The sequence below is a fragment of the Thrips palmi genome, unplaced genomic scaffold, assembly GCF_012932325.1.
Source record: "Thrips palmi isolate BJ-2018 unplaced genomic scaffold, TpBJ-2018v1 HiC_scaffold_12, whole genome shotgun sequence".
In the NCBI taxonomy this organism is placed as follows: domain Eukaryota; kingdom Metazoa; phylum Arthropoda; class Insecta; order Thysanoptera; family Thripidae; genus Thrips; species Thrips palmi.
This window is the reverse complement of record NW_023144623.1, coordinates 11,829,181-11,847,022: the sequence shown is the minus strand read 5'-3', so window position 1 is coordinate 11,847,022 and position 17,842 is coordinate 11,829,181. Positions and strand designations below refer to the sequence as shown.

At 49.8% G+C, this 17,842-nt stretch overlaps 2 protein-coding genes across 6 annotated transcripts; one reads left to right on the top strand and one right to left on the bottom strand.

The window, feature by feature from the left end:
- Nucleotides 1–388: 388 nt before the first annotated feature.
- LOC117640699 (cytoplasmic FMR1-interacting protein-like) lies at nt 389–6,856 on the bottom strand. Its single transcript, XM_034377512.1, has 22 exons — nt 6,671–6,856; nt 6,125–6,348; nt 5,872–6,051; nt 5,612–5,793; nt 5,175–5,505; nt 4,879–5,082; nt 4,604–4,795; nt 4,307–4,521; nt 4,089–4,219; nt 3,834–4,004; nt 3,674–3,756; nt 3,502–3,570; nt 3,335–3,408; nt 3,076–3,249; nt 2,762–2,990; nt 2,457–2,656; nt 2,233–2,366; nt 1,755–2,150; nt 1,571–1,665; nt 1,257–1,495; nt 1,018–1,165; nt 389–933 (listed from the first exon to the last, which is right to left on the bottom strand). The coding sequence occupies exons 2-22, from the start codon at nt 6,329–6,331 to the stop codon at nt 724–726; spliced, it is 3,864 nt and encodes a 1,287-aa protein (XP_034233403.1). The 5' UTR covers nt 6,332–6,348; nt 6,671–6,856; the 3' UTR covers nt 389–723.
- A 798-nt stretch (nt 6,857–7,654) lies between these two features.
- Nucleotides 7,655–16,608, top strand: LOC117640348 (MFS-type transporter SLC18B1-like). Of its 5 annotated transcripts, none has more exons than XM_034376799.1 (10): nt 7,655–7,881; nt 12,763–12,882; nt 13,014–13,109; nt 13,303–13,376; nt 13,459–13,606; nt 13,692–13,869; nt 14,000–14,306; nt 14,383–14,478; nt 14,772–14,940; nt 15,067–16,608. In XM_034376799.1, the coding sequence occupies exons 1-10, from the start codon at nt 7,861–7,863 to the stop codon at nt 15,310–15,312; spliced, it is 1,455 nt and encodes a 484-aa protein (XP_034232690.1). In that variant the 5' UTR covers nt 7,655–7,860; the 3' UTR covers nt 15,313–16,608. The 5 variants fall into 5 exon arrangements, with proteins under 5 accessions (XP_034232690.1, XP_034232693.1, XP_034232691.1 ...); XM_034376802.1 differs by lacking the exon at nt 7,655–7,881 and adding an exon at nt 7,968–7,986; XM_034376800.1 differs by lacking the exon at nt 7,655–7,881 and adding an exon at nt 11,379–11,510.
- The last annotated feature ends 1,234 nt before the right edge of the window (nt 16,609–17,842 follow it).

Genomic DNA, 17,842 nt, shown 5'->3' with positions numbered 1-17,842 from the left:
TAAAAATATCTTGCACGTACTATAAGCAAATCTGCAAGAGTACCAGACAAAAAAAATATTGCACATTAGTACATATACTTCAAATACATCATTAGACTTTCAACAGTCAAACTTTGGTTAAAGTTAATGTTTTCACTTAAAAGGATATCTCTTGATGGTAGCCTTCACTTCCAATGAAAATAACATACAGTACATAATCTAATTGTGTCTAGCAACTTCAATTACTGTAACTTGCTGTAGAACATAATAAATTCATGGAATTGTGTTCCAAAACACAGACACACATGAGCTGGCTCATGTAAAATATCATCTACAAGACTTCAACCATTGCTAGTTCAGAATTCTTTTAAATAAGATCAGAAGGTAAAATAATTCATAGACAAATATGTACAGGTGATAGAATTGTAATTCACATTAAATGCAAAAAATACTCATGAAAATTCATGAAGGTAACAAGAAGATTGAAGAATTGAGACAGATATTGCCCCAAAAGCATATAGAGTATTTCTCAGTCCCTGGAGTATCTTCACGAATATTCTTTGGCAAAAATAGGAAAATGATTGAAGGTTAACTAACTCTCAAATGGCCACTAGGAAGCATACTGATGCATACAATTGTGTACAACAATTACAACTCTGTGAAAATATAATATAGGAAAATTAGAACACTCCTCTAGAAAATTAAGTACAAATTGGCATAGGAACCTTGGTCATTAAATAGTAACTAAGAATAGTGTCCACTTTGACCATAGTGATCTGAGCCTGATCGTTGGTAGTGAGACATAGATGGATGAACTGGAGGAGGGAAACAGCGAACATGTTCAATGGAAGAGTTGTCCACTTCACTACCTTTCAGGAACTTATTGAGAATGGCAAATATCTGAGAGTTGAGTACTTGAAAGCGTCGTACTCTATCAACCATCCTTTTCAAATTCTGCAAAAGATATCAACCAGACAATTTAAACATTTATGAAAATAGGAAAACTAGTCCATGTGAAACATTCAAGCTGCAACTTACAATTCCTTTGACATTTTCATCTTTACCATCAACTCTTTGGACTTTAAGAATGTGGTAGCAGAAGTCTAGAGCTTCAAATCGACGTTGCTGTCCCAGCAAGACAATCATTGTGCAACCAGCCCAGTTCAGCCCCTCACCAAACAATTCCCTTCATTAAAACAGAAGATTCAATTAATATTCTCATGGAACACATGTGATAAGAAGTAATACCTGCAGCTCATTTAGAAAATGAAACTTACTCTACAGTGAACTCTGTATCTCCAACTGGTATGCAGTAGACAAATTGTAAAGCTGACCACAGACGTTGAAATTCTGCACACTCATCCACATTCATAACTCCATTAGCTGGAGGGGGTCCTACCCAAATGGGATCATCCAGGAAACTTTTCAGTCTTGTAAGAACAACTTCAAAAATAGAAAGACCACAGCACAGGCGTTCTCTAGTCAAGAGGTCCCCTTCTCTTGATATCAGGGCTTGCTGAAATAAAATTCAATGAATGAACTTTTTACAAATATCTTATGTATTACATTATTTAATAGGAAGATGTAGTACCTTTGCTGTTCCAAGACGCTCAATGTTGGGAACAATCTGCATTGAACCATATTTAGCCTCCAATCTTCTCTGCTTGAACTCTGGCTTTTCTCCCTCTGAAGAAAAAATAATAATTCAGAACTAGCCAAACTAATATTGATACGATAAATTAGATATGATGCTGATAGTGAAAGTTATGACTTACCTTTGCAAAATGGCCGAGGAAGAATATTTTGAAATGCCGCAGCATGTAGTAGGTCACACACTTCCTCTTGTGACAGTGCTTGTTCCATCAGCAAGCAAAAGAGTATTGTGTTTCCCAGCTCTCGAAAATTGTGAAAGAGCTCTGTCTTAGCATCAGGGTACTGAACTATGTCATTGAGCTGAGCATGATAATAACCCAGGACTCCTGGGGAGCCATAATCGTAACGAGGCAATTTGCACACCTTGGGCATGGCGTCCATCAGAGTCTTAGTGAATTGCAGCAAGTTACCCTGGATGAGACTTTTCACTATTTTCAGGAGCTCCTCCATTACCACTGCTATACCCTGGTAACCCAATAGGCGACACATGGTTCTAAAATGGTAGGGTCCCACAAAGCCTGAAACATAACATGAAAAGATTGATACCACGTTCCCACTGTAAATACAGAATGATGTTGAGAGCCAAATCGCGCAAGCTACCTGTATATTGCCCAAAAACTGTTGAGTAAGCAACATTAAGCTGTTTGCTTCCCCACAGATAGTGATGGGCCATTTGAGGGGGTTTGTCTCTATGCACAGGTTGTGTAAACTGGATACCACGGCATTTGACAAATCTAGATAACGGAGAAAAAAAAGGAGTATCATTAACCACATTTCTAAAATTTTTTTTTAAAAGATAATTTTAGTTATGCATTTCTACAAACCTGTTTGTAGCAGCATTGTAACAATAGTTAGGGAGAAAGTCATAATTCAACTCCCAAAAAATATGCAGAGTGATTCTTCCATATGGAGCAAGGACATTGTGATTTGCCTCCCGGTACATTGCGTCATGCTCATCAAGAGCCAGAAATCGTGACAGTAGTTTGTGAGCAAGGCGATTGACTTCTAGTAAGCCATCCAGTTCCTGAAAAAAAAAAAAAAAAAACAAATTAACACAGGGGATTTATTTATTTGAAGTACATTTGTCAACACGAAAGCAAAAAATTCGACTAGATATTAAAACACATACCACAATCCCTGTAATATCTCCTGCCTCAAACTTGCTAATGGCAAGATCCAAAGATTTATGCATATCAGCATTGATACGCTGTGTTATGAGTTTGTTTAAGTCAATTGATCTTCCAAGAAGCTGAACATGCCGTTGTTTCAAAAGTGTTTCATACCGATTTGCTCTTGGGTATGGTATGTAGGCACCCATCGCCACACACTCCACTCGGAACCGTTTGTCCAGGAGGATGCTACATGGGAAACATTTAAAAAAAAGTTAGACTTGCAAAGTAATTAATTTTAGCATGGGTTGTTAGGGATGGATTAGAGGGTTACCTGCTGGCCATTTGCTTGTAGTGAGCAAATATCTGTTCAGACAACTTGTACACAAACTGGTCAAAGCACAGGTTCACCTCAGCCTCAACTTCATCATACAAGAATTGCTTTCGAAAAACTGTAAGTGCATAGTGTGCACTGTCATTGTACAGGTCTAAGGGGTACAGCACATACCTGGAAAAAAATAAATAAAGGAAAACTATGCATTTTGGGGCCTTATGGAGGCTCCAGCATTTAAGTTCAATTTTGTGATACTCACTCCATTACAGAGGGGTCCTTGGTTCGCAGAATATGATCAGTCAAAATCCAGGGCATTGACATTTCAATGGGGAACTGGAAAGTTTGAAGAACAGCATATTATATCTTCTATTCTGTTAGGGTCAAACTAAAATATATACCAAAGCATTTAAGATTCTATGAACATACCTGAATGCGTTTTTCCATTGTTATCAGGTCATTGCACTCATCATTGTGTTGATGCTTTACAGTGCATTTCTGCAAGAGAAAACAGATGGTCAGACAATCATTTAAACCAAATATTATTTTATATTTTACACAATTTAAAACATTTTAAAAAGTTAAGGTAATTATTACTCACATAAACCCGGCGTCCCATAGTCATTTCTAAATAAAACTCTCTATACCAAAGCTGAGAGAGATCACAGCACTGCTGCAGGGACTCTGAAATTTGTTTCATGACAAATTAATTGCATGTACAAAAAAAGGAAGAAAACAAACCCCATTTTCCAAGCATTTACCACTAAAATTCAGAAGGTGACTCCAATAAAATGAAGTCTTGTGAAACTGATCAATTTGAATCAAGTGTTGGCCATCAATGTCCTTCCTTAAAGTGCGCTTCCCCCCTGACTTATCAGCTATCAGAGACTCCAGCATGGTTCGCACCATGTACAACTGTGTAGAAGACGGACCTGGAGAACATATCAGAACTTATATTACTACTGGTTTTTACATACAGCAAAGTTCAAGGAAACAAAACAAGCACAGAAACTCACCAACATTGCGCCGTGGAACTTTAATCCCAAATCCATTTTCAGGATCTTTCTTTCCCTTCAATGCTGGGTCCCCCGATGGCTCCACTCCTCTTTGCCAATCTGCACAAGTTTCACGCACAGAGACAAGGATGCTGAAAACAAAAAGAGATAAGATAAGATTTAAAAGGGGGGAAAGCATGGGGAAAGTAACAAACAATAGGTTAATAGTCGGCACAAACCTCCTTATAAGGTCTTTTTTGTTCTTAATAGCTTTACGAAGGGGATCTCTTAACATCAGTTGGATAAAATCTTGAAGCTCAGAATAGATTGTTCTCCGAATAGCATCCTGCAGAACACTCTCAATTCGAGCCATCAATACTTGCAAACCTTTGATCATTGCTATCACTTCAATCAGAGCAAATTTCTCCTCATCTGAATAATTGTACCGAGTGGCCTACAAGAAATCAATCAATCATACATTATAGTATGAGCAGTCTTTAACAGTCAATTAGATTTAGATTAGAATCAAACAATACCCTTTCATATTCTTCAGCTTCAACGGGACATTCTTTATTTTGATGGTGATCAGTTGGATGAAGAAGTTTCCAAGAATACAATTCAGTGACAACACTTGTCCACTCTGAAAGAAGCTGTAATCCTCTTAATGCCAAGTCAGCAGTTTCCTTATTTTCCAAGTCAGTTCGTGACTCTTTGTAAGTTGTGGTGACCTAAAGAATAAAATGAATAAAACAACATGGAACAAAGTCTTTTTGTTCAGAAAGCAGGAGACTTTAAAATGATGTCTATTTACCTCATTGCTGTATCTTGCTAATTCACTTATGTACTTAACATGGTCCTCTCGAATCTGAGGAAGATGTACCATCAAGTCTGCCTGAGGGCTGATGTTGTTTGAAGAAGACAGAGGCCATTTGCTGGGTTCAAAGTTCTTACTGCGTTTTATGTAATTGAATGGAGCAATTTGCATGTCTCCAAAAAGAGGGACAACTTCCAAGTTCTGAAAATAAATAAATTAGGAAGCCAGGAACTTAAGAAATGAGGTCGACTTTTTAACAATCTGACTTAGATCATAAAAGAAAATCAGTATACCTTGAAAACTCGGTCTATTTTAGCCAGGTTGAGTTTTTTCCTTTGATCTAATTTAGTCAAACTTTGAGGTTCTCCATCCATAAGAAACAGACCAAAGCCCATTACTTTGACAAGCATATGCTTTTCATGAGGTGCTAAATAGAGACGAGTCTCAAACATATGAACGCATAAAGAAACAACATCTGCTAGAAGATCTTCAAAGCCAGGAACTCTTTCCAAATTTTCCTTTACTGCATCACGAATTTTGTTTTGAGTTGCCAGAAACATAGAGAGGTTCTGGCTCTCTTGTAATGTTTGAGAATCAGCCATAACCTTCAGAAACTGGGCAGCTCTGCAAATGAAAAACAAAAACAAAAATCAGTTATATTAATGTAAAAAATAATACCAAATGACCAACAAGTATACATAATAAACAATCACATTTAAGTTTCACTAACCTTCTGTAAGTGGAATAATCATTTTTAACACTTGACTTCATATTCTTGAGCTCATCTAAAACTGCAAACATATTTATAAATTTTCCCAATGTTAGCATGTATGCTTCAGAGATGAAATCTTTGCGCTTCTCAGTATGACACAACCGCTTCACTTCTGATGTAAAGCGTTCAATAGCCTTGCTCTAGAAAGGTTCAAAATTAAACAATTAGCATCCCATTGATTAAGTCTTAACTCTCATGAACGATTTCAATCAATTCACCTGGAAGTACATGAAGTTTAACAGTTTGTTAACTTCTGGTGCCAGGACTTCCACAGTCTTTTCATAAATTTCAACACGGTTGGGCTGCTCATTTGATTTGGGTTGTGGGATAGCACGCGAACAGCAACGCCATGTGTACAGCATGACAGCATGTTCCACACCCTCTTCAAGCAGTTCATTCTGGAAGTTTAAACTACAAGTTAGAAATAAGTTCAATTTCCATTTTTAACACATTTGGTTTGGAAAGACTTACGAGACTCGAATGAACAGTTGCTTCTTCAATGTACTTGGCGACACCTGTGACGAACCCATTCCGGTCTTCAAAGTTTGTATCAAAATTAACTTGGTAAACCACTGAGCATGGCTGAGCTTCTATGCATGGCTGCTCATCTGGTAACGTCAACTCATCCAGTACATCAACATTTGACAGAGCATCAGCTAGTGTTACTTTGTCGGCCATTGCATGAGAGTTGATGCCTAAAATAAAAAAACCCATAAAATATTAAACAAAAAATATGAATACTACAATCGGTTTCATTTAAAAGTCCTGAATTTTTTTAGGACGTCGCGTCGCCGGTACGCGCCGGTACCGTTTGCTTCTTTTTGACAAAGTAAGAGGTGGAAAAATAAAGACAGAGCAAAGAAGAGAAGCAGTTATCACTTGAAATCATACCACGCCTCGATCCAGGCGAGACGTAAAGACAAAATCGTGTTAGAAGAGACTCTTGACAAGGTTACATGGTCCCTGCAGACCGCAATGAATGGCAGGCATTCGCGTCAAAACCGCTTCGCTACTCACGCTGAACGCACCGACCGGCGACTCAAGAACCAACGTCTCGTTGCAGACCGGCCCTACGCCAGTAAATGTACAGGAACCCTTGGCGATGCACCTCAAATCTACATGACACAATTTTGTGTACACAAAAATGTACACAAACAACCGTCTTCAGCTGTCTCTGTCTGCTCTGCTGCACCGATATGAGAAACTGCGATGTTATGAGAAACCGAAGGACTGCACGGCGGCAATTCCAAACGCCAGCGCGCACGTGTCACGTAGTGTCGCATGGTGTCTCGTCCTCGCGGCTTCCAACTCCTCCACACAGCAGAATCGAGTTTATCTCGCGATGTCGGGAGGGGAGACGAGGGTAGTTTAGCCCGAAAGCACGTGCAACGAAAGAGCATGAACGATGAAATGCGGGTCGGGAAGGGAGGAGTGGGCATGCTCCAGTCGAATGAGTGGACCCAGGAACCCTCCTCGACCAGCCTGCCATCCACCCGCCCTGCCAAGAATACATTTGAGGGAAATAACCCCAAAAAGATGCCGCATCTTTGCTCTGCTGTTAATTGGGCCCGGTTGGTGCGCCTATTCTTAGGCGACGCGTGTTACGTGTTACCTATGACTCGCAGTGACCAGCCGTGTGCGCGCGAGCCAATCGCACGTGAGTCCTGCGTGCTCGGCACGGCGCGGCACGGCGCGGCTAGGCGGGGCGCGGCACGGCACGCACACTTATATAACCCTTTGGGAATCGTCCCCCCGATAGAGTGCTGTCCTCGTCGCACGGCCTGCCAGAGCCCCGGCACCAGGCCGCGTGCGAGAGAGAGCGCGGCCGCGTCCACACACGGCCGGAGCCCCCGCCTGGCCGGGCCGGATCGAGCCGCTCCAGGCCGCCGGCCCGCGCCTTCCCCGCCGCCTCGCCGGGCCCCCGCGGACCCCGCCGAGGTCCTAACGGAGCGCAGGCTCGCCGAGTAGGATCTCATCCTCAGCGAGTCGCGGCCGAAACCCCGAGACCGTCACCGAGGACCTCCCCGTGGACACGACCCCCGTTGTTTACAAACGCGTCGCCCCCGAGGGGCCCCGCCGCGAAGGGCCCTGCCAGCCCTGCCCCCCGAGGGCCCGCCGGCCTGCCGAGCCGCCACCAATGTGCACCGTTACGTCACGCCTGGATTTCAGTGACCACCGCCGCCACGACCCCGGATCAGACAGTCACCATGGGCTGCCTCAGCAACGTGGTGAGTGCGTCCGGTGGCGAGAAGCAGCATGGTCTTGCTCGAGTTCCATCCCGTCCGGGCGCGTCCGGGTGATGAGCAGAGTTTGTGAGGCATAGGAGCACGCGGGTACGACCGATGTCACGCTGAAAATGAGGAACTAGATGTTTGATTTATTTTTTGAGCGTAGAGGTGCACCTGTAACTTCCTTCATCAAACCGTCGGGTAGAGTCACTCAATGGGCAGTGTAGCCTGGAAGGTAGTCGAGGTACCTCTGGACCTGCCCAGTGTACTGACAGGGGCGCTAGGGATCCCCAGCAACACTTCCGGCCCCGCACCGGAAGACGAGCCGAAGGAGGGGGTGTTGTAAATCGGCGCCAATCCGCGTGTTCATGCATCATTCATCCTCCGAGCTGGTAATGAGATATTTGGCTGAGCCGCGGTGAGAGGCTTGCGTAATGGTGCGGCTCGACACGGCACGGCGCGGCACGGCACGGCACGGCGCCGAGCTTCAAAGCGTGCCCGCGTCGCGTCGAGCGCTTCGCCCAGCTTCGCCCGCGCGGCCTGCGCCAGCCCGCGTGCACGGTAATTTTATATCCTTCCAATCGGATATTGGATTACGGGCCGCGGTCAGGAAACTGTTTGGCAAGAGTGCACTAAAAGAAAACGCCGCGACCCGCGTTGATAAGGAAAGTTCTGCTGATTTTTAAAATCAATCTTTGCAAATTTGCTTATTGAATCATGCACAACTTAGTTCGCAAGCTGTCTGCGAACAGACTGTTTCTTTTCCCGGTCCGGGAAGGCAACCCTTGAGTCGCCTTGCCCTGCGAACTGCGAGCGGCGAACCCGTTTCGGAATGTGGAAGGCGGTGGAAGGCACGGCGGCGGACGGAGCGAAGCAGCGAAGCCTTGAAAAGACAAGACTCGGTGCCGTGTGCCGCGTGTGCCGTCTGTATGGAGAAGCCTTGTGAGGGGAGGGGCATTTGTCTCGAGGCGCCGCCAGGCGCCGCACCGCACCGTCCAGGCAGCACTTTTCTATTTCTTTCGTCTTGTCTCACACTTCGTGTCGCCGCGCCACCAATTTATGTAACCCATTTACATCTTAATCCCCGCAGTCTTTATGTAAGAAAGGTTGACGAGTGTGGATGGTGAGCAGCATCATGTTGTTGATGGTGGACTCCGCTCGCAGGAGGCCCAGCAGCAGACTGATTCCGAGGGTCGTTTCGTCGTTCCGTCTCTCTCGCACCTATACGGAACGCCCCATGAGTGCGAGAGAGACGGACCGACTCTTGAAATCAGTCTGCAGACCCTGGACACCGTCTCCATTCCCTTTGGAGCGGGCCGGCCGTGTGCAGTGACCGCATCGATACTGGATCGGCAGCTCTGGAACGCACAGCTCCGTTTTCAGTCGAAGAAACTTGCGACTCTGTTTCACCAGTGGCCATGCGGCCGTGCGCCCACGCGAACCGACATCTCGTAGGAATTCCCTCCGGTGAAGTTCAAGTTCGCCGGTTGCCTAGCGTGCCTGGCGAGCCTGGCCTGCTGCCAGTGCCGACGGGCAACCGACGGACTAGGATCGGCTGAAGTAACGAAAAATCAATCGTGAAAAAAAGAAATTCCGTCTCCGCGGTCCGGCGTCCTGAGACGACCGAGCTCGCCACTACGACCAGCCAAGTCCAGGTCGGCGAAAGGACTGGTTTGGTTGGGCTTCCAGGCGATATGTCACTGCCCCCTCCTTGCAAGGCTTGCCCCATTTCGGGCCTTTCGGCCGCGCAAAACAGGACGGAGGGCCCGGAGTCAACGACTTTGGGCAGAGGCCTCGCCGGCCGACCGATTCCGAGTCCTGTCTGTCTCTCTCGCACCTAAACGGGCCGCCCCGAGAGAGACAGGGCGACGAAAACGACTGTCCAGTGTGCTGGCTCGCCTTGTCCTTGTACATCCTGGGGCCGTCCGTAAGCCGACTGGTGCCCGAATGGCGCCCTGGATCACGGCGACACTGCACACGGCACACCACTAGACTGCAGACGCCCCTTCCAGTGGCGTAACCAGGGGCGTGCGGCGTGCTGCCGTGCCGGCCTAGGCGTCTAAGCCTGCTGGCCGGGGTGGGCAGGTGGGGCACTGTACTACTGCACTGTACCAGTCCTGGCCGCTGGCCGCGCTGGCCGGGCCGGCCGCCAGGTGGGCCCCTGACCCTGACATTGGGGCCTTGGGGCCGCCTGAACACTTTACGTAAGTGCCTCCTCCGACGGGACGGGTGGCTGCGCTCTCGCGACGCGGGTTTCCTGGAGTCACAACATTTTGGTCGCTTTTTAAACTGGAGCGAGTATGGGCCAATGGCTACGTTAATTCACGATGACGCAACCAAGCGCCGTCCAAAAGTCTTGGCCTCGCAGTGCGGCGGATTGGCCCGAATTTCCCCAAAGCGCTATCGCCTCCTCGAGAAATCCTCCCTGCATGAAATAGCTTCGGCCGCCCCTCCCCTGCAGCCGCCTGCCGCACAGTGGGGCGATTCCGCACTCTGTCTCTCTCGCACTCTCGGGCTGGGTCGCCAAACGGAGAGAGAGGGAAGACACACTGTTCGGAATCGGCTCGCAGCATGCAAACACGGCTCATCGATACCTCGACGGCACCCCTCCCTTCCCCGACACCTCCGCAAATGAGAGAAAAGGAAAGACAAACAGCGCCCGGAAAAACACCGAGGAAAACCGAAACGGCTCAGGGCGGCCCAGAGGGAATGGCGCGCAGCCGCGCACTTGTAAAAATTCCACCGCCAAAAATTATCAGCGCTGCCAACGTCGGGGCGAGAAATTAAAACCATGATAAAAATGAATTATGTTCCTCGTCACAATTTCCAGACGAGCCGTAGTCAGCGTCTGATTTTTCACTCCAAAATTTTCTCTGAAAATTCAAACCGATTTTTAAAAAGAACTTTTGTAGCATTTTGAAGGAATTTTCGGAAGTTCTTTAACTGTGAACACCCACAGCAGTGGTGGAAGGGGTGAAAATTTGAAAATTAGAGCGTGCTGCCTATACTTGGCAGGGTGGTGAGGGTGGAGAGTCCTCAATCTGTCACTCGGAGGGGTTGGCGCCATCGACAGTCGACACTGTCGCAACATCATGTTAATAATTTTTTTTTTTTTTTATTTTTTTAAAGTGTCTTTTACATACGTAGTGCACTATTGGGCGCGTCTACTAAATGAGATAACGAGGGATGTCTTTTCTTTTCAACCTGGCTGGATGCGTCGAATGAGGAGGCGGCGAAGGCACGCCGGCCGGCACGCCGCTCGGACAAACACACAAACAAAAATTACGGATATTGTTATCTGCGACCAGTAACGCGAAGGGCGTGGCGTGTGGAGGCTCCATGGAGGGCGCCGAGGAGGGGCAGGGGCGGGGGAGGCTGTCAGCAAGCTGCCAGGGGGCTGCGGCGCGGGGGCTCTCCTATCGGCCTGGTCAAAGGTGGTCAGTCTCGGGGTGCAGCGAGACGCCACACCGGCAACGGGCGGGTGTGTTCGGTTGGGCGTGCGTGGGGGTGTTCAGACCGAGCAGCGCGCTACGCGTAGCAGCATTGTAGCAGCGTGGTCCAGTGCCAGAGGACGCGCACGCAGCACGCACGTGGAGCCCGCCTCCCTCAACGCCGCCAACATGGACGAGGTACGTGTGCCTACCGCCGCCGCCGCCTGCAGCCGCTTCCAAAGTCGTTGCAAATCTCAACCGTTTGCTATGTAAAAAAGGCGCCCGCGGATTTTCCCCATTTCCATGTTTGGTAGGAATTAACTGGTCCGACGATGGTGCTCTGTGGAAGACGCCAGCTCGATACATAACGGTGTACGTAGGTGTAATTTCCCTTCCATGTCCTTTTCTTCCTCAAGCAACTCTAATGATGCAGGTTAGGTTAGGTTAGGTTGCGCTAGCGGTGACAAATGCAAGCAATGGAAGCTTGGCAGGTGGCAGGTCATGCCACTTGGTCAGGCTGACTGAGGACGGCCAGGGCACGGCAAGGGAGGCGCGTGGACCGGTATCGACCGCCTGCTGTTAATGTGGCGACACTGCGGTGCCACTACACTGCGGTGACGCAACGCGGAGGATCGCTTTTCGCGCCATTTTTCCGCCGGAAGGGGCGGGGGCGTCCTGCCGCCGCGCTGCCGTGCGTGCCGTGCGTGCCGACGGACGGCGTTGTCGGCGCGTCCAAACAACAACAACAACAACAAGTACAAACAAACCGAATCATAATTGGGGGTGTCGTCCAAAATCAGAGCCGCAGGGTTGCCGATCCACCGTCCCCGCTCTCATTTCATTACCGGAAGTCAACAGCAACAGCTTAGCGACAGCTGGCTCCGCCACGGCGCGGTCGCCGGTGGCTCAACAGAGTCCCTTTTCGCAGACCGTTTTTGGCCAGGAGGTTTTGCATTTTTCAATTAGTGCGATTCATTCCGATCGGGTCAGCCGATACGCGCGTATTACGTGTTGGTGAGTGTGTGTGCGAGTGAGAGTCAGTCGAGACAGCTTTATCGCATTTTGGGGAAGATGGCACGGCGCTCTACGGAAGTACACGAGGACGGAATCTGTTGCCATGGGTCGATGATAGCGAAAATTGGAGTGCAAAAAAATAATGGGGGGAACGTTTGGGATTTTCCCCCAAGCACTTACTGGGGCAGCAGCGAGTGCTGAGTGGGTCTTTACAGATCTTTCAGTCGTATTTCGGTTTCGCGTCGCGGCAGAGGGCATTGCCCGCCAGTCACCTCATTCATTCAAATCAATCGCCCATTCCTCCGCCATGGACGAGAAGGTGAGCGGCGGGTGTGCGATTGATTCGCATGAAGGTTAGGTTAGGTTCACGCACTCACCTCCAGGGCCGAACCCCGTTGCAGGCGCAACACTGTTAATTACCTTGCTGTGCTTGCAGGCCATGAGGATCAAGCGCCGCTACACCCGGCGGCAATGGAGCACCGTCATGTTGATCGGGACCGTCAACTTTGCCGGTGCCGTGTGCATCTCCCTGCAGGCTCCCTTCTATCCGCAAGAGGTAAGACTAACACCCACGCCTCCGACTCTCGGTAGCGCAGTGGGCACCGTGGTCGTTTTCGACCTCGCTTGCCGGCGGTTCAAATCTCCCGTCTTTTTTTCGCCGACTTTGTTTACCAACAACACTCGCAGGCGGAGATGAAGGGGTCCACGGCCACGGAGTACGGATTAGTGTTCGGCATCTTCGAGCTCGTCTCCTTCCTAAGCAGCCCCCTCTTCGGAAAATACGTGAGTTTGCCGGTTTTTACACGGCTGCTTTTATTTTGAGTGAGATAAAACAAACGCCGGCGAGTTCCAATATTGTCATCCGGCGGCCGATAAGGCTCTCTGGATCTGTTTATTTGGCTGGGCAAAACTTGGGAGGCTTGAGCCAGACTTGAGCCAAAGGCCCTTCATCATTATTTTTCCTTTTTCCCCGCAGCTCGACACTATCGGAGCCAAGTTCACTCTGACTAGCGGCATCTTCGTGGCCGCTGTGTCATGCATGCTCTTCGGGTGAGTCTGACAGTTTTCGGACACAGTCATCGCCAAACCCAGAGAATGAAAATCACTTTCTCTGCCTCTCTCTGTCCTCCAGTCTGCTGGACCTGGTGATGCAGCACCCCGAGTTCATCGGCTTGTCCTTCGCCGTGCGCATCGTCGAGGCCCTGGGCGCCTCTGCCGCGCTCACCGCCGCCTTTGCCATCATCGCCTCCGAGTTCCCGGACTCCGTCGGCACCACTTTTGTAAGCCTCACCACCCGTTTCGTCGAGTGACTTCTGCTTTCCAAGATCGCGTGTCTGACTGCTTCCCTGTTCTAATCTGTTCCAGGCGACGCTGGAGACGTTCTACGGCGTGGGCTACATCGTGGGGCCCACGATCGGCGGGCTGCTGTTCCAGGCCGGCGGCTACATCCTGCCCTTCATCGTCATGGGCAGCATGCTGGGCGTGGTGGGCGTGGTGACGTGCGTGGTGCTTCCCGCCAGCAACCAGCCCAAGAAGCCGCAAGGTGCGTCCCGACCTTCCAACGTGGATTTGCCACAAAGACCGGGCCCGGCGGCCACAACTCTAGACGCGTTTTGAGCTCTAGAGTCCCATAAACAGGACTCAAACGAACAATGTGAACTTTGTGTCCGCAGCGAGCCTGCTGAAGATGCTGGCCGTCCCGGGGGTGCTGCTGGACTCGCTCGTCACCACCGCCACGGCCATGAGCATGGGCTTCTACTCCGCCACCCTAGAGCCGCACCTCAGACAGTTCGACCTGTCCCCCGCGCTGGTGGGGGTCATGTTCATCATCAGCGGCGGCATCTACGCCGTGTTCGCGCCGCTCGTGGGCCGCATCATCGACAGGTGCTGCTACGCCAAGCGCGTCGTGCTGCTGGGCGGCCTGTTCGTCATCGTGGGCGTCGCGCTGGTGGGGCCGGCCGACTTCATGCCCGTCGAAACGTAAGCCGTGCTTCTGGTTGAAAGGGTGAAGTGAAAAGGCGTTCTGGAAGAGAGTTAGTCCCCCCACTGCCCGCAGGTCACTGTGGCTGTGCGTGCTGGGGCTCATCATCCACGGCCTGGGGCTGTCCTGCCTCATGGTGCCCACCTTCTCCGACGCCATCAGCTCCGCGGTGTAAGTCCGCCGCGTGGATACCCCGTGCCACGCGGGCCAGAAGACCGGCGCGGGCGGCCAAAACTCCAGTCGCTAAACAGAACTCAAACAGAGCGTGTGACCCCACCAATGGATTCCTCGTTCGGAGAGCAATCCATAGGTGTGGTCACACGTTTGGTTCGGATCCCATTTAGCGACTCCGGAGCTCAAAACGCGACCGGGATTTTGTCCGCCTGTGCCGGTCTTCTGGCCCACTGTACGTGCCGCGGCTCGCGCTGCGTCGTGGAGTATTTCCAACCCCCGTCGTGTTGCAGGTGCGCGGGCTTCCCCGACGACCTGACGACGTACGGCGTGGTGTCCGGGCTGTGGGCGGCGTCCTTCGCGCTGGGGGCCTTCGTGGGGCCGTCCGTGGCCGGCGTGCTCTTCGACACGGTGGGCTTCCGGAAGTCCACCTACTTCATCATCGCCGTGCACGTCCTCGTCGTAAGTAACGTGTTCCTTCCCGTCGCTCTGTCTCTCTCGCACCTACAACGCTCCATGAGCGCGAGGGAGACAGAGCGGCAAAAACGACTCGCGGAATCAGCCTGCTGACCTGCCTTGTCCGTCTAGGTGGTGGGCACGGCGCTGTTCTTGTGCTGCGAGAGGAGACCGCCGGCCAGGAAGCCGGGCAAGCCCAAGACCAACATGAACGGGCTGCTGCGACTGGAGGAGTCCAACGCGTCCAGCCTCAACCTCATCGCCAACTGGAGCCAGGACCACCGCAACCAGTCCTTCCCCGGCGTGACGCGCAACAAGGCCGGCAACGACTACGGCAGCATCGGCTCCACCCTGTCCGTCATCGAGGTGGCCGCGTAGCGCCGCGTAGCGCCGCGCAGCGCTGGAGATACTCCGCGACTCCAGGACGGTTGCAGATACTCCGCGCGCCGAGGAGTTTTACACAGCCGCGCGGCCGCACTGCCGATACACCCTGATTTTCCGAGCATAGCCTCCCCAGCAGGGGGTATCGACGCGCCGCACCGGAATACTCCGAGGCATTCGGGAGGACCTTTCCAGCGGGGAGTATCCACGACAGTGTCCGGCGAGATACGGCTGCCCTCGGCCGCGTCCGACACTCGACACATACTCGACTTAAAGGGCTGTGATATATTTTTAGTGGTAGTTCTCGAAGAGCCATTCATTTTCGTTTTAATTAATTTATGATCTCTTTTATGGAGGTTATCCACACGAATGAACAGTAACAATAATTCAAGCCAAGAGGGGATCAAGAAACAAGTGTAACAGTATTGCGGAGTCGGCAGGGAGCAGCCCCTCGCCCTGCCGTGCCTGGCCGTGCCTCGTTGCCGCCCGGTGGGTGGGCACCCCAACGCACACAACTGCAGCTCGCTGGGTTGCCTACCGCCAGGACTATTGCTGCCTGGCCGATCGTGCCAGTACCCCGTTTTCGGTGAAGTGCACAATGTAACAACGTCTGTTTGACACAAATGCACCACGAATCCTTACCAATTCGAGTGCATGATAAGTTATTTTAGAGTCTGTTGGTGGGATGTCGCTAATATAGAACCGCGTGTGATACAATTTCTCCTGTGCCATTCTGTCCTGAAGGAGCTGCTGCCTCAGTTCCTTTTTCGACGTCCTTTACGTGCCATGAATTTCTAGACTAGGGTTGTGTCTTGAGTAGAGTGTAGTTTGGCGCCGGGAGCGAGTACCGGACTTGTCTGCGAACACGCGCCGCGCCTTTGAGACCATGTGATACTTGGGGGACACTAGTCATATGTGTCTGCCGCGCAGGCACATTACTCAGGGGACGAGATTTAGTGGAAACTGAAAATGATTTTTCATGTCGAACATTATACTAGTAAACACCAACACTGCCGTTTTTAACTAAAAACTAGCCGTGTCGGCGTTGAGTTAAAATATTTCTCACCGTGTGGTTAGCAACTAAACTGCTGAAAGTTAGATTTTTAAAAAAATCGACATTTGAGACATTTTATCTCTAAATTTAATGCTGTAAATTTTTTGTACATAAAATGGCCGTAAAATGTGTTTTCTGTTTTTAAATTATGAGACGGGTACGTTTCGAAAATTGTAAAGTATATATAATTGTGTCATGTGAACGAAATTAAAATAAATTTTGATTGTTTTATATCGTAACTGACTTCTATTTTCTTGCACTCCTCCTCTGACAGAACTATAAGACAGTGCAGGGCCACTTTCAAACTAAGCACTCGGTACGCACACGAGAAAAAGAATGAATAAATATTTGATAATTACTGATAATTATGATACATAATTAGAACACTCTCTTTCGGTACACCGTTTCAAAGAAACGAAGGGAAGCATCACTTCCCAAAAGTTTCGTTTAGTAGATCCAGATTGAATGTTCATTCAAAATGGCAAAGTTTGAACACTCTGTGTTCCAGGCGCCCGGTAGCGCTGCATCCAACACACCGCAGTGAGTTAGGTTGCCTATCCTGCGGTCCGCGGGCGCCGTGCTGACCGCTCCACTGCTTGCTGTGCGCTCCGCGGCGGTGCACTCGCAAATCATGGTGTGCCGAGGCGTGCCCCTGGGCGTGCTGCTGCGAGGCGTACTGTGCCACTTGTGCCAGCGTCCAGAGGGGAGGGAGGGAGAGAGAGAGAGAGAGAGAGAGAGAGAGAGAGAGAGAGAGAGAGAGAGAGAGAGAGCACGATAGGCAGAAAGAGGGCCTTGTTGGGGCAAGACAGACAGGCAGACAGCCAGGCGCAGACAGGCTGAGGGTAAACTCAGCCATTGTTTGAGTTGGTTCAAAGGGCGCGCTGCCTCGCCGCCACTGGCCGGCCGGAGCGCGCGAGTGAGACAGAGTGCACCGGGAAGACTCTGGAAATCTCAAGAAAAGAAGAGAGAGGAGAAAGTCAGGCCAAACCACGATTTCTACACGTTTGTAACCGTTTCGACAAACTTTGCTGCAATGCCGCTCCCAAACTAAGGCGGTTAATCACACTCCGCAACAAAGGTGTTCTAAAGGAAGGCCCAAAGAGTACCCACCCGTTGAGGGAGAACGATTAGCCGCCTTAGATTAGATGCAGTGGCTGCCTAAAGTCAGGCCAAACCACGATTTCTACACATTTGTAACCGTTTCGACAAACTTTGCTGCAATGCCGCTCCCAAACTAAGGCGGCTAATCACACTCCGTAACAAAGGTGTTCTAAAGGAAGGCCCAAAGAGTACCCAGTCGTTGAGGGAGAACGATTAGCCGCCTTAGATTAGATGCAGTGGCTGCCTAAAGTCAGGCCAAACCACGATTTCTACACATTTGTAACCGTTTCGACAAACTTTGCTGCAATGCCGCTCCCAAACTAAGGCGGCTAATCACACTCCGTAACAAGGGTGTTCTAAAGGAAGGCCCAA

Excerpts from the sequence above, each read along its gene's own strand:
- LOC117640699 (XM_034377512.1), bottom strand. The coding sequence starts at position 6,331 with ATGGCCGACAAAGTAACACTAGCTGATGCTCTGTCAAATGTTGATGTA. Across the intron at positions 5,506-5,611 it reads GATTATTCCACTTACAGAAG|AGCTGCCCAGTTTCTGAAGG; the intron begins GTTAGTGAAACT and ends TTTCATTTGCAG. Across the intron at positions 2,657-2,761 it reads GAGATATTACAGGGATTGTG|GAACTGGATGGCTTACTAGA; the intron begins GTATGTGTTTTA and ends TTTTTTTTTCAG.
- LOC117640348 (XM_034376799.1), top strand. The coding sequence starts at position 7,861 with ATGGGCTGCCTCAGCAACGTG. Across the intron at positions 12,883-13,013 it reads CTCCCTTCTATCCGCAAGAG|GCGGAGATGAAGGGGTCCAC; the intron begins GTAAGACTAACA and ends CAACACTCGCAG. Across the intron at positions 14,307-14,382 it reads GACTTCATGCCCGTCGAAAC|GTCACTGTGGCTGTGCGTGC; the intron begins GTAAGCCGTGCT and ends CACTGCCCGCAG.